This window comes from Ruditapes philippinarum, unplaced genomic scaffold, assembly GCF_026571515.1.
Source record: "Ruditapes philippinarum isolate M1 unplaced genomic scaffold, ASM2657151v2 ctg1121_1_1_1_1, whole genome shotgun sequence".
NCBI lineage: Eukaryota > Metazoa > Mollusca > Bivalvia > Venerida > Veneridae > Ruditapes > Ruditapes philippinarum.
This window is the reverse complement of record NW_026863901.1, coordinates 287966-303848: the sequence shown is the minus strand read 5'-3', so window position 1 is coordinate 303848 and position 15883 is coordinate 287966. Positions and strand designations below refer to the sequence as shown.

At 34.7% G+C, this 15883-nt stretch overlaps 1 protein-coding gene across 1 annotated transcript; it reads right to left on the bottom strand.

Annotated features, from left to right (window-relative positions):
• Positions 1-9424: 9424 nt before the first annotated feature.
• LOC132723759 (transcription factor mef2A-like) lies at positions 9425-14986 on the bottom strand. The gene is made up of 3 exons (XM_060708535.1): positions 14790-14986; positions 13412-14377; positions 9425-9503 (listed from the first exon to the last, which is right to left on the bottom strand). The coding sequence occupies exons 1-3, from the start codon at positions 14984-14986 to the stop codon at positions 9425-9427; spliced, it is 1242 nt and encodes a 413-aa protein (XP_060564518.1).
• Positions 14987-15883: the final 897 nt, after the last annotated feature.

The following is a 15883-nucleotide window of genomic DNA, read 5'->3' as shown; positions in this document are numbered from 1 at the left end:
CATATGAACACATCTGCGGATGTTTCAAAATTCTAAATTTTACCAGTTCATGTTAAATGTTGAATTCTGCTTAAGCCGGTGCTAGGGGGCGTGGACGGTAACTTGCACTTTCCAGTACCGTCCATGAACAGGCTCAATCAAACCGAGCCTGCAACATTTTCAATTTTGCCGTGTTGGGCTTTCTTTAGGGATTCTGTATTTATCTATTTTATCCCTTCTTAATTATTCATCATACAAGGATTTTACCTTACAGGCTATCTTTTGGTCCATGGGCAATGTCCCTTCCAAATAAATTAAACAGGACTTATTCCTTCTCATGTTATCGTATAAACAAGATTAACAGGCCATAGTACGTACAAACTGACCAATTCGATCACAAAATTGTCCCAACAAAGAGCTATAGTCAAAATAAATGTCTGATGGACATTGGAAGGTGACTTTCTAATATGATCCTAAAGACTAGTTCAAAGTGAATATCTTCAGTATTTTCAAACATTAATGTTGCATGTAAAACTAAGTTAAGTTTAAAAAATTCATAATATATATAGTGTATTCTGATTGGGTAATTATCTCGTGGCCACGACTTAGCTATCTCGTTCCCACGACTAAGTATCTCGTGGCCACGACATAGTATCTCGTGGCCACGACTTAGCTTGATTAACCTGTCCGTGCTCTGTCTTTGCCCAGTCCTGTTTTTGTTTGGGGTCCGCCTGGGCTCCTTGCCACTGGTTCTTGTTGCTGGGTCATATCAGGGCTGCGTTCATTGAACGCCGCCTTTCCTTGATGATCTTGTTTATCATATTTTAGCTAACTCGTGGCCACGACATGGTATCTCGTGGCCACGATTTAGCTATCTCGTGGCCACGACTTTAGTAACTCGTGGCCACGACATAGTATCTCATGGCCTAGTCCTTCATTGAAAGACATCGCATTTTCTTTTTTTTACAGTTTGACTTTTATCGGAAAATGCGAAGTCTTTCAATAACTGGCTAATTTCCCATAGCACAAATCAAAACGCTCCTCGAGTCGATTTGAAATTACCGGTAAATCACAACTTAAATGCTATTTATCACAAAAAGCAATTTATTGCATAAAATACGGAAGCATATTTTCCCAAAAACTGTAAAAATATGCAAAAATTACTCACGCGAAGTAGTTTATTTATTCATATTTTTAAGAAATTCTGGAAACAAAGTGATCCCTCGGAAGCATTAATCACAACAAAATAACATAAGAATTATAGACTCGGTTTGATTGAGTCTGTACATGAGGGATAATGAATAAGTGCAACAACCCTCACGCCCCCTAGCACCGGCTTGAGCGGTACTCAATTCTCAACACTTTATAGTGTTGGCATCAATGACCCCGAAGGACCAGAAAATATAACAACACTGAAGTGAAGTACGGGGCAACTTTTTACGGCTGCCACACGGCACTTGACACCTGCTGTTGTGAAGTACAAAATTCTGGAAACAAAGTGATCCCTCGGAAGCATTAATCACAACAAAATCACATAAGAATTGCAGACTCGGTTTGACACATGAAAGATATTTTGTGTTGACCTCCATTGGAAATTCACGGTCATGCTGTGACGTCACTCAAAAAACCAATAGTACGAAACAAGTCTGAACGAAAACTTTTTCTGTTGTGATTTAAGATGCTGATAGGTGCACGCAGTATAATTTCGTCTAAAAAATCTGGTTCCAGTAATAACCGCATTGCGTAGTACACACAATATGGAGGCTGTTTACACGATTTTTACACGGGATTTGTTTTAAATTGTTTGAAATGAGAATAAGTTGATTTTGATAAGGAAAATACACATTTGTGGTAGGATTATGATTATTTGTAACCTTTTACATGAGAAGTTTAAATGATTGTGCATGTTTATTGTTTTTCATTTTGCTATGGATTTTTTAATAGATATCATTAGACGTTAAAGCGGATTTGACCCATGTAAAAATAGATTCAAATCCGCGGTTACGTCTAAATATTTGGACTACTCATGGCCACGACTTAGCCATCTCGTGGCCACGACTTAGAAACTCGTGGCCACGACATAGTATCTCGTGGCCACGACTTAGCTATCTCGTGGCCACGACTTAGTAACTCGTGGCCACGACATAGTATCTGGTGGCCACGAGATAAATAAAAACACACACATGTCACCTTTGTGCCATCGTGCATTTTAGTCAGTGTTTGCTGTCGGTAATATGGTCGTAAAGTTCAAAGATGTAAATAAAGATCGCGTAAATACCATAAGAGCGAAACTGTTATTGCGAATTTGTGAGTCTTTGCGATTTTCTACAACTAATAAATCAAGAATCGTAACATATAACACGGAACGGCATCGACATGGTAGTCTAAAAACAAAGAGGAGTCAGGTAGAAGAAGTCGCCTGCGTTAGCCGGTGCTCGGGGACGTGGACGGTAACTTGAAAATATTCATTACTGTCCATGAACAATCAAACCGAGCCTGCAACATTTCCAATTTTGTCTTGTTGTTCTTTCTTAAGGAATTATTTATTTCTCTCTATTTTTTCTTTCAAGTCAGTGAGCTACACCGCCTTTGATATAATGTGATTATCACTTGAACAGCCTTTCTTATTCTTTCAGGTTTTCATGTCTCTGTCACACATTCGTAACAAAGTAGATAAATACAGAATCCCTAAAGAAAGCCCAACACGGCAAAATTGAAAATGTTGCAGGCTCGGTTTGATTGAGCCTGTTCATGGACGGTACTGGAAAGTGCAAGTTACCGTCCACGCCCCCTAGCACCGGCTTAAGCAGAATTCAACATTTAACATGAACTGGTAAAATTTAGAATTTCGAAACATCCGCAGATGTGTTCATATGGCGGTCATCATGGAACCTTCAATGTGACACGGTAGTGCCATTCCATGAAAAGCGGCATATGGTCCCCAAGTAAAAAAATGCGTGTGCCCTAAACGAGAAAACAATGGGCGGAACTAAATAAAATGGAATTTTGAAAGGGGATCTGAGGTTATATAAGGGCGAGCGTACAAGTGCAAGAGATGCACCAAAATAGAGAGAAATAAAGAATCCCTAAAGAAATTCCGACAAGACAAAATTAAAAATGTTGAAGGCTAGGTTTGATTAAGCCTGTTCATGGATGGTAATGGAAAGTGCAAGTTACTGTCCATGCCCCCTAGCACCGGCTTAAGCAGAATTCAACATTAAATCATGGTAATGGTGAAATTTTGAATTTAGAAACATCCGCAGATGTGTTCATACGGCGGTTATCATGGAACCTTCAATTGTGTCATTCCATGAAAAGCGGCGTAATGTCCCCAAGTAAAATATGATAAACAATATGAACAGTCAAGCGAAAGTGTAGACTGGTTGCGCATATACTCAAGAACCACGTACCATTTGATAGGGTACCATACGTCTGCTCTTTATGTGGTTTCCGATGTCTAGACAAGCAAGCCTTAATAGACCACATCACCAAATAGACGCTATGGTACGCCAATCTACAAAAAGATCCTGCACATGGCTGAAAAACCGTACCAGATTGGGGATGACGACATGGAGCAACTGTCTAGGGACGATCCCTTACATGGCATGCAAGGAACCAAATTCCAGATGGGCCAGAAGACAATGATTGTTTTTTCGAAGAAGACGAGGAGGTAGTGTCAGGGACATGGTTCTTTCTTCCCAATGGATGGTTGGTACACTTAACACACATTGTCTTGACGAAATAGGTGTTCAGGAAAACTATGCCAACGACCCCTTATTTCAGGAATATTTACGAACAGACAACTCTAGAATGGACCGACCTACAAAACGACAAAATACGATGACGGACAAGAAGCAACAAATTGAATATGATAAACAAGATCAACAAGGAAAGGCGGCGTTCAATGAACGCAACCCCCATATGACCCAGCAACAAGTACCAATGGCAAGGAGCCCAGGCGGACCCCACACAGGGAGAAGGTACACCAACCAACATAACGAAGGCCATCAGCGATGCCGCCAAACTCATCGCTGATGCCAGAAATTTTAATACAAGTGATGTCCATGGTAATGAAAAAGCCCTTCAAAAATTGGAGACGAACTTAGGGTGGAGAGAAAAAAAATCTGGAAATAAAGTGATCCCTTGGAAGCATTAATCACAACAAAATTAAAAGAGAATTGCAGACTCTGTTTGATTGAGTCTGTACATGAGCTGCGTATGCACGACCATGCAACAACAACAACATCTACAGCAAGAACCTCAATAATGAACTTTCAGAGAATAAGGGAAATAGAAAATAGAAACAAGCATTGAAGAGTGTAGTATTGAACATTAGACGATAAAGTTGTATTTGATGGACTTTTTATTAGCAACTTGCTTAATACTATATTGACTTTAATGATATGTGAATTTAAAACACAAACATGGACATTATTATAATTTTACAAACGTGAACAATTTAATACATATAATTTATATTGAATTCCAAATCAGTTACAAATTATTTATCATTTAATGATTAACGTGTCGTTGCCCTGTCCTTTTTATGTTTGGGGTCCGCCTGGGCTCCTTGCCATTGGTTCTTGTTGCTGGGTCATGGGGGGGGTTGCGTTCATTGAACGCCGCCTTTCCTTGTTGATCTTGTTTTTCATATTTTAAGACAATACAGTGATGCTCCAAAAGTGAACAACCAACAACTACAACTGAATGATATAATAATTAGGTAACACCGTGACATTTAAAAAGGTGAACATTCTGACACTACCATTAGAGGGTATATAAAACTTGAGATGTATAGTGACGTTTCAAAAGTGAATTATCAGAAATTACAAGCTGTAAAGGTTTTAACTTGAAGAAAATGAGTATGATGTACAGTGACGTTTCAAATGTGCATGAATAAAGATTTATAGTGACATTTTAAATGTGTACAATCAGAAACTACAATATAATGAGTATATTAACTGGAAAATAATACAGTGACATTTACAAATTGCGTTTAAACTTAATGTTTCGAAAGAGAACATTCAGACCTTTTTATTGGAAAAAGACTGCATAAACATTGATCTTTATGATATCGTCGGCGGTCTTCTAAAACCTCGTAACTGAAAAAAATCAACTTTCCAAGAACCGAATAAAATACTGTATTTCATTTAAAACGGGCTATATAATCGCAAAATCAACATTACAAACTCCCTTGTCTATGATATATTGGATAAATTAACTGAGCATCAGAATTTTCAATAAAAAAAACACTGTGTGACACTTACGAGGTTTTATAACTGGTGTTAATGCAGTTACGAGATATACGGCTTTTTAATAATCGTGATATACGTGTTTTTAGAAGGTATATCAACTAAGTATTAAGTGGCATTCCATTGTTATTTTAACATTATAGTTGCGTATTATATCACATTTTAGCACGGATTTAAATCTCTCTTCGTCGGAACTCAACAAATTGTACACAACTGTTACTGTATACTAGTTTAGATCTATACTATTCTTATCCAAATTATTATTTAGATTTTGGCATTGATATTTAAAGACAATCAATTTTAGGGTTTTTTTAAATCAAACAACAGTTGGACCTTTCAAACATTTAATACGATACGAATACTAATATTTTTTTTCTTAATATAAAAGGAAATGTAACATGAACAACGAAAAAATGTCAAAGATGCAACGTTCTTTGGAATATTTCAACATATAATACATTATGATTATCATTTAATTCATTTACCTTGAAGAAAATGGAAAAAACTGGTAAAGACACAGTGTTCATTGGACCATTTAAACATATTAAACAAAATGAAACTTGAACAATGATGTCAAGGTAAATGTCATCTGATGACTCCTAGTTAGCTGGGTGCGAACAACAGTTGGACCATTTACATACATACTTTGGTACGATTATCATTTAATAAATTTAACTTTAACAATAAAAAAACCCAACAACAATTAAACTTACATATTATGCAAAGTTCATGTCACTAAATAATGCTTTTAACATTTGTATTATCTAGTGTGCATCACAATCAATTATGATTTTGTATTTCAGTTACTTTACTCAATATAAAATTCTGGAAACAAAGTGATCCATCGGAAGCATTAATCACAACAAAATAACATAAGAATTGCAGACTCGGTTTGATTGAGTCTGTACATGAAGGATAATGAAAAAGTACAACATCCCTCACGCCCCCTAACACCGGCTTGAGCGGCACTCAATTCTCAATACTTTATAGTGTTGGCATCAATGATCCCGAAGGACCAGAAAATATAACAACACTGAAGTGAAGTACGGGGCAACAGCCAACTTTTTACGGCTGCCACACAGCACTTGACACCTACTGTTGTGAAGTACAAAATTCTGGAAAAAAAAGTGATCCCTTGGAAGCATAAATCACAACAAAATAACATAAGAATAGCAGACTCGGTTTGATTGAGTCTGTACATGAGGGATAATGAATAAGTGCAACATCCCTCACGCCCCTTAGCACCGGCTTGAGCGGTACTCAATTCTCAACACTGTATAGTGTTGGCATCAATGATCCCGAAGGACCAGAAAACATAACAAAAGATAAATCCAGAAAACATAACAACACTGAAGTGAAGTACGGGGCAACTTTTTACGGCTGCCACACAGCACTTGACACCTGCTGTTGTGAAGTACAAAATTCTGGAAACATACTGATCCCTCGGAAGCATAAATCACAACAAAATAACATAAGAATTGCAGACTCGGTTTGATTGAGTCTGTACATGAGGGATAATGAATAAGTACAACAACTTATTGCAATTAAGCATACGTGCTTCAATGTATATTTGAATCGTATGTCAGTTATCGTGCTTGAGATTGTCATAAAAACTATGATAATCTTTTGGTATCTCGGTCTTCAATTGTTATAGATGCGTATACTTTGTAGCTTTGATAGACGGTGGTCCAGTGGCTGCTTTGCCTACGCTTCAACATTTGGTATAGCGGTTCGCGTTGCGCGACGTGGCATATCAATGAACTCTTTGTTATAACTTAGTTTATATTGTATCTGTCCTGATGGAGAGTACTTCATCACCTTAAGATCTGTTACGACTGGGTCACCCTTACTGCTTCCAGGTCTGATCGAACTAGAATAGTTCAGAGAACTGTATGATTTAAAGAAGTCGAAAGCCAGATATTTCACTTCGTATGGTTGCGACACTCTAGCTTCTCCAATACATTCTACATAATTTTGAGGAATATATATATTTCTTTTACGCAACCTTCGTTCGATCATACTGTGGACGTTGTCCACCTCCATCTGGGTGTGGCCCTTTTCAAGAAATTTCTGCGTAATAACTATTTTATGTTTGATTGCAAATAACAGCAATGTATTAGCTAGTGTAACATTTCGGTTTTGGTACCCACATCCGTCACTGTAAACTACAATTTGTTCTAAACCAGGTTTTAACAAGTTGCTTAGATGGTCATAAATACAGCTTGCAAAAGCGTCGGCTGTTTGCCCATACTCTCCCTCGTGCCAAAAATAGCACGTGACGTGTTTAGTTGCTACATCGTAAAGTGTGTAGTTATGGCATGCCAACTTCGTTTTATAGTATAGGGCACTGGCCTACAGACGTGGGCAGAGCAAGACTGCCTGCGTATCAATTGTGATGACTTTAAGTTTATTGTCTACTAATGCTATATCTTTATCCTTCTCTTTCTCTTTCCTAGCTTCATCTTTTCTTTCAATGTGCAATCTGTATTCCTCTTCTGAGAGATTTTTAGTTTCATAAGAACAACAAGTGTCGCATTGATCTTTACGCGGCTTAAAAATTGAAAGATTCAAACAATTGAATACTTTCTTGAAGGTTTTAATACCTACGATATTTTTATCATTGTTACGACAGTCCTGTTGGTAAACTCTATATAGATCCATCACCGTATTGAAGACTGGTTCGATATATTGTTTCATAGAACTGGACCGACAATAATGTGATGGCATCTTTGGTGAATTAGCTAAAAACGCCTCTACGTGTGCTCTAGCTGGCGAATCTTTTTTCCACGGCTTTCATCTGGTATCCCGGTTATATTAACCCGATCCACCCAATTATATACCATATATTCGCCAATACCCAGAGTTTATATAAACATGTTCTTGCAGACTGGAACCCGTGTCTCTCCAAACTTTAGGTTGTATTTAAAAGTATGTTTTCTGCGTCCCCCAGCTTCTCCCGTACGCCTCTTGGGGATACACACATCCACCAAACCTACTACATACATCTTTTTTTCTTGCCATTTCATATTTTTCCAGAAACTATTGAATATCTGTTGTCTTTGATTTTCGCTTATAGTGGTACAACGGAGTGATTTTTCACATCGTTTAGAATATGTTCTTTCAGACATCATTCGTTCATTTCTTTCCTTGCAAAACACATGTGTCCCGTGTTCATTTCTTGCCTAGCCTTTGTAATTTTTCCCGTTCATTCTAAGGTTCTTTCGAACATTTTTTCCCAAGAACTTACCTTGGCTTCTCCTTTTTTCGATCTTACTTTACTTTACGTATATTTGAGTTTAAATCTGTATCAACAATCTCTTAATGATCTATATTTTCAAATACGACAGTTTCACCTTCCTCGACAATTTTTGTATTTTCATTGTTTACCTGTGAAGTAGTCTGATACAGATTTTGTTCTTCACTGTAATCAATATTCTCATCACTGTCATACTGTTGGTTTCTTGTCTGTGGTGGTTCCCAGTCTTTGTCTGTAACATCACCATCATAGTCATAAAATTTTTCTTCCATTTCATCTAAAGTACTTGTGTGGCTATCAGAATCTTCATTGTTATTAATGTCTTAACCAACTTTCTTATTTATGACATCATCTAGATTAGTTTCTTCATCTATGTTTTCCGTTATTACTTTTTGTGGACCATTAGCATTGTCAATTACTTTTATTTCTGTTCCTTGAATTTGTAAAGTAATGTGGCTTGAATTTTGATCAGCTTCACCATGGGAGTTATATTCAGCTGTCCTATTAGAAATAGTTTTGTCGTTTCTCCCACTGGAGTTTAAGTGATCTTTTTCAGAATCATTAGGGGACTCATTTGTTTCCTCTAAGCTTTCATCATTGCAGTCTGTCTTAACCAGTTTTCTCTGTATGATTTTTTCAAGAGCTAGCTGCACCATGTATCTACGCTTAGTAGCCATGTTTAATGATTAGCTGTAGTGCGACCAGGTTTCTTTAAAAGTTGCAGTTAATACCGTTTTCTTGTAAATCGTTAAGATGTGAGTAGCTAAGTGCCTCGTCTGGGAACGTTGGATGAATGCATGTTAAGTGAAAGTATATTGAGCGATCATCAAAAAGGCACCTTACGAAATATCGTCCGTTTGGTAGAGTAATCAAATAAGGTCCAACTTCAATAATCTGTTGCAACATATGTACATGTATAAGGACGTTTGTATCCGGCTTATATTGGTATATTCAAGAAGTTGCGTTTCTTATGTTGATTCTGTGTCACTATCTCCTGACATGACAAGTTAAGATAGCTGAAAATAATGGAAAATATTTTGTTATCTACTATTATATACAATACTTATATTATGTTTTATATTATTTAGAATAATTTCGCCTTAATGTCCAAGGACAAAAACAATCTTAATCAATTCGGGTCTGCTTTCATAAATTTTCATAGTTGCGTTACTTCAAGTTATAGTAAATTATATGTCTGATGAAATGAGAAATTTTTAAAAGACTTACCAGCTTTAAAAACAAGAAATATACATTTATATTCCTGAATTTAGAGACACTGTGTATAATTATGTTTGTGCTATGTACGGTATAAGTGTAGTGTTTAAAATACATAAAATGACGTCATTTAAAATAGTTAAATTTACGTAATAAACTATCTACCCAAATAACCTTGAGCGCAAACTATCAATAACATAGAATGATTTTGATGTCATTCCGACTCCTGTTAAGTTCTAAAATCTCGTAACTGACAAAAGTAAATAAAATATAGTCTATACAATATGCATAAATCATATTAAAACTAACATTTAGAGTAAGTTTGCACATTTCTAATTTTAGAAACAGTATTTTATTCTATCAAATATAACAGTTGGAAAGGAAAAATTCCGTTGTTCATTTTAGTAAGAGTAAATACGTTTTAATGCAGTCTGTTTCTTTATTTGCAAAATTAAAGTCGATTTTCTCATTTTAATTGCATATATATAGTAATCTTATTATGAAATATGAAAAAACATGGACTAATATATAACATACTTGCCTTTTTGTAGACGTTTCTTGGAGTTTTTCTAGAGTTTTCTGAGACTTCCTCCGGTTTGCAAAATTCTCTGCAGTTATGTGGTTTTAGAAGAACAAAATTTGATCCAATCAATATACGTGATTTTATCACGTGTGAATAAATAACGTTTCTGATTGGCTATAACCACGGGTACTTTTGCAAAATAAGCGAGAATTAAAATTGATTATAATAAGCCGAAAAAACAAGTTTTGGCGAAATTGCACTTACGAGGTTTTAAAAGACCGCCGACGATATACTGTTATGTTGCAATTAATGATAAATAGACGAAGTGTATAAACTATGTGATATTCATTGACATTATAAAAGTATTAACTTTAAAGTGGCATATTCTAGTCATTTGAGATCATTGTATTTATATTGTTTTAGGTGCATGTAATCACATTGAATATTTCTTACAAGAAAATGTTTAGTGACTTAAGTGTTCTGTGTTATACTACTGGTGATAATTAATATGTTAATCTTAAAATTTTAACTGGTGTTAAATGAATGGCAACAGAAATTTAGCCATAAGAACAAGGGGGTAATGATCATTAACTTAACTGTGAATTGTGTAACAATTATTTATTAAGAAAACTTACCTACATGTATTTTACTTCATCTGTGAGTTGTGGTATCCAGTACCAGTTGTTGACTCTAACTACTAAGGCATACAATAAAAGATTAACAGTGCATTGAATTTTAAACAAAACACTTGAGCTCATTTATACAGGTTATACCAATGGTATTAGCTGCTGGTGCTTAATGTGTAAGAAATCATAATTCGTGACACTTTAGCTGTAATTATTTGTAAACAATCATTTTAATCTTGACTTTAAGCTGTCATAATTCCTTAAATGTTTGTTTTTATGTAAAGTCTGATTTCCTCAGATGAAGGATGTAAATCTCTAACAAACTGCCAAGTAATTTTGTTAAAAAAGCAAGACTCTTGTTAAAAAGGGCGACACATTTTTGGAATGAAGATACAGTAACTATGAACGTTGTTAAAAATTGAGAGATAACAAGAAATATAGTTATCTGAGATCTAAGAGTAAAGGTTACTTTTTCCAACTCCTTATTACCACAGGTAGATATTTAACTATTAAAAGTTAGTTAAAATAGTAACACTTATATAGATAGTGATACTAAACGCTTATTTGAAGTAAATCCTTAAGGAAAGAAGAAGATATAAAAAAAAAATTTTCAAAAAGGCGGAAATGGACACATATACATGTATGGAAGATTTAGTGTAATCATAGGGAAAGATGTACAACAGATGTGATAATTAAAAAAAATATCGAACTTTTAACAGCGTACAGTTATTTTATCGAACCAAAATCAAGCGTACACTTAAATATTTTGACAAGTAAGTTCCTATGTATATCGGAGCACAAAGATACTTGCTATGCAACTCAATTATAATTACCCTTATTGAATAAAGAAGAAAAAGAAATTAACTATAGTAATATAAGCTTGCTTTTAGCGATTTTATTCACCTGCACAAAATCAGTTGCCGTCAGTTTTACTTCAATAACTTTTTAATTACGAATTTAAGCCTCTGTATTTTTGACGAAATGTGTGTCGGTCCCTTTTCCACATCTTCAATACAAAATATGCAATTGTATTCGATGATTTATAAAATAATTTATGAAATACACTCACTCTGACGTGTGTTTACACGAATAAATCCGCCATTAGTCCGTATCGTATGATTTCCCCTCGCTTAAAAGTGTATCGCACCACTATACGTTCGAACCCCTGTTGTGGGTTGTTTACAGATTTAAAGTATTTTTCAAAAGCATCCAATTGCACATTTGAGTGTTTAATACCTGCATTCTTTTTTAACATATTCCAATACAATTTTGCATTTTTATACCTGGCCTTTGTTAATTTCATTGTTTCCATTTTGTCATATTCGTATTTGCTTTTTCTTATACAGGATTTATATTGTGACCTTGCATTTAATAAGTTTATTCATTTTTCATCACTTTTATTTTCTCTGTACCTATTTAACATATTATTAAAAATTATTTTCTTCTCATGACATTCCTCACTAAACCAACTATTTTCGTACTTTGATACATCTATATTTTCATTTTGTTTGATATCTTTCTTGAACAATGGAGAAACTTCCAATAATTCTGACAAATAACTAACGCTTTTATCAATATCCTGAATATTTCGAGCCAAATAAACATTTTCATTAAAACTATTTATTTTATGTACGAAATCAGCAGACGACACACCTTTTACAAAATCATTTTTACGGTCAATTGACCATACATATTTATAATTTGCAGATTCATACATACAGTCATTTCTACAATCATACGGTTTGTCAAATTCAAATGAAAGAGATACAACACAATGATCAGATAATATGTTTGGGTCCGATACTTCAAAGCTTTTAACATAACTAAACAAATTTTGTGATCCTATTACATAATCTACTAAACTACAACCTCCATGCCCGACGAATGTATATTGACCCTTTAGATTGTCATTTCCTACCAGACCATTTACTAACCCAGTCTGTTTACACAAATCTAATAATAAAACATCATTATTATTCATTCGGCCTTTGTCCTGAGAATAACTCTTTAACTGTTTATCCAGGCAAAAATTGTACGTTTTGAAAATTATCATCTACAACAAAATCTGGTTTGTCGGAAGTACGTGCATTCATGTCACCACAAAACAGTGAATTAAAGTTACTTTCATGTTTTGAATCAATCAGAGAAATAAAATCAATCAGTCTGTCAAAAATATTAGAGTCAATAATCGACTGCTATCGTCCGGAACAACGTAGCACATACATATGAAAAGATCATTTTCAAGAGACAATTTTGAACCCTCGATTTTTATACATAAAATGTCATCACTACTTTAAAAAAAACAAATGTATCACTTGAAACATATTTATTTCTTACATAAATAATAATTCCACCAGACGACCTTTTACTGTTTTGTGTAATCTCATTTCTATTTAAGGCGAAATATTCGACATTGTGAACATTTAAGTCAGATTACTCATCTGTCCATGTTTCACTGAATAAAACAATGTCATTATTTTCAAAAATATTTCTAATTTCAGGCGAATTTAATTTATTTGTTCTTTTTGTAGCGATACCCTGTATATTAAGTAGCACAAACCGTAGTGGTACCTTCTCCTTCACATAGTATTGACCTAATCGTTTATCGTTCTTGCTCGTGCTGTCATTTCTATTAATAGAAACTGGGGAAATCCTGTTTTGTCTTCTGTGTGGACTGGCCGACTCGACACGCTTTTCCGACCTAGACGCCGCACGAATATTTCGTGCACGCCCCCTCTCAGGTATAACTTGTTTATCGCCGCTATTTCCTAGCGTGTTATTGTTTGTTATGGATGACCTAGATGTAACAGCTCCATATTTGGGGGATGTGACACTGGCGTATGTTTCTACGGATTGTGTATCGAGGTTAAAGTACACTGCAGGCATATCTGACTGACTTTGAGCAGAATTTTTACTGTTATTATTGCTTGTAGTTTGATGTGATTGTGATTTGTTATTGTTTTGATTTGTGTGTGATTCAGATTGGTGAACATTTGGGTTATCGTGACTATACATTGGTTGGCTGTGTATTGTGTTCGGACATGTAGAATTGATTACAGTGTTACTACATGTGCTATTCATTTGAGAAATAGGATTTTGTTCTTTTTGTGAGGATAATGGGATACTATACTGAGGGCCATTAAATGAGTCATTTAATGCAGGTAAGTTGCATGTATTGTATTGTCTTTGCATGACGTCACCAGTTTGTTGTTGGCTAAATGCGATTGTATCCGGGTGTTCCGGCCCTTTTCCATTTTGGGGATCATGCTGACTCTGATACGATGGCTCGTCTAATTGGCTTGTTGTTTGGTCGTTCAGTCTACCAACGTGTTCGATACTTGACAACCTACTAGCATTTATATATCGTTGCCATTCGGGCATTTCATCATTCACTAGCCTACTATCCAGTATTAATTTAGCTGGGTAAACGATTGTTACTTTTGACCTAGGATTTTCCTGTTTGCACTGTTTATATCTAGGCCATGGGCGATATCGGGCCTGCTGGATCTCTTGTGGTAGGTCAACACTGATTGAAAAGGAGGTATCTTTTACTCAAGATGTACTCAGTATCACAATAGTTTCTAAAATTTACCACTATTGGTCTGTTTTTCAAATAAAAAGTAGTTCAATTTAACTTTGCTATAAAAAGTTATGAAATTACAAAAATATCTAATAAATCAAAACATGTTTAACTTGCAAAAAATTCGCAAATTTGCGACACTCCCGCCAACAATTTAAGCAAATACAATAAATGGGAAGTACACCAATATGGATCTTGTGACTGTAGATTGTAAAAGGTCTTTTTCAACAATTTTCTAATGTTGCTTGGTAACGTCATCATGAGTAACTTCCTTGGACAACAGCGGCGTCTCATCTTGGGAAGTATAAGTAGTTATCGTCTCAGATGTCTTCTTTGTGAAATGGTCTTATTGACTGACTGTTGTAAATCTCCCGTTGAGTTTCCTGTTGCATCTAGCAGATCGTCAATAAAGGTATTAGAAACATCTTCCGGTATGTAAGTATCAAGATAGCTGTCTAACTCTTGAACTAAGTCTAGAACCTCGTCATCAGAACTTACGTCACTATAATTGTGACTTATGTCCGAATAAAATCCATTTGAGATAAAACTTGGCATTTTTGGTTTCACCTTGATACATGTTGATCTGGCGTCTTCTTTACTAAAATGGTGTTTCTTTTCTTGATGTTGAGTTAAATTGCTTTTTCTTTTAAAGGTTGTGTTGCATGTATCCACATAGCATATAAATATTCTACTACTACCATGTTGTTCTGCTACATGTCTTTTAAAATTTCTTGCTTTAGGGGAATTTTTTCACAATTTTCTCTTATTATTACTCGACTCACAGATAAAAATAAGCAATGTATCAGCTGTTCATATAGTAGTATATCCCCTTAAAGACACGATTTTTTCATGAATTTCATGGTTATGTACTACTACCTGTTAAGGTATATCTAAATTCCTGTGTTACCTGTGTAGTAAATTTAAACTACTGTATTTTGTTATGTATAGATATAAACTCCTGAGCGATGTATAGTAAAACATAACTGCTTTAATTTTATTTCACTTATTGTTTAAAACATATATCAATTGAAAAGTAAACATAAGAAAAATGCACACAACATTTTATTTAAATTGTTTTGTTTCTTATTTATGAAACAAATCACTAACTTACAAAGCATAGTTTTTCAATTATATAATATATAATACTTATTTCATATTAACGTAACTATTCACACAATAGTTAATTAAGTACAATAAACACGCACAATAAGTGAATTAGTTCACCTTTTAATTTTCAACTGAATATTATAAAACACACAATTGAAACACATTTTATACAATATGTACAGGTTAAATGCTTAATTTCACATTATGCATTAATACATTGTTTCCACATATGAATGAAAAGCAATGCATTCACTTTTGTATACACTGATTTCAATTCTTTAAGCATTGAAACAAATATAACATTTTTTTTAAGATCACATAACTTAATGATATATCACACAAAGT

Bases quoted from the DNA above. Each gene is read 5' to 3' on its own strand.
- LOC132723759 (XM_060708535.1), bottom strand. From the start codon at position 14,986: ATGCCAAGTTTTATCTCAAATGGATTTTATTCGGACATAAGTCACAAT. The intron at 14,378-14,789 runs GTCAGTCAATAA...CTTTTCAATCAG, and splicing joins TCAACGGGAGATTTACAACA to TGTTGACCTACCACAAGAGA. The intron at 9,504-13,411 runs GTTTGTGCTACT...CATTATTTTCAG, and splicing joins AAGGAGAAGGTACCACTACG to CTATCTTAACTTGTCATGTC.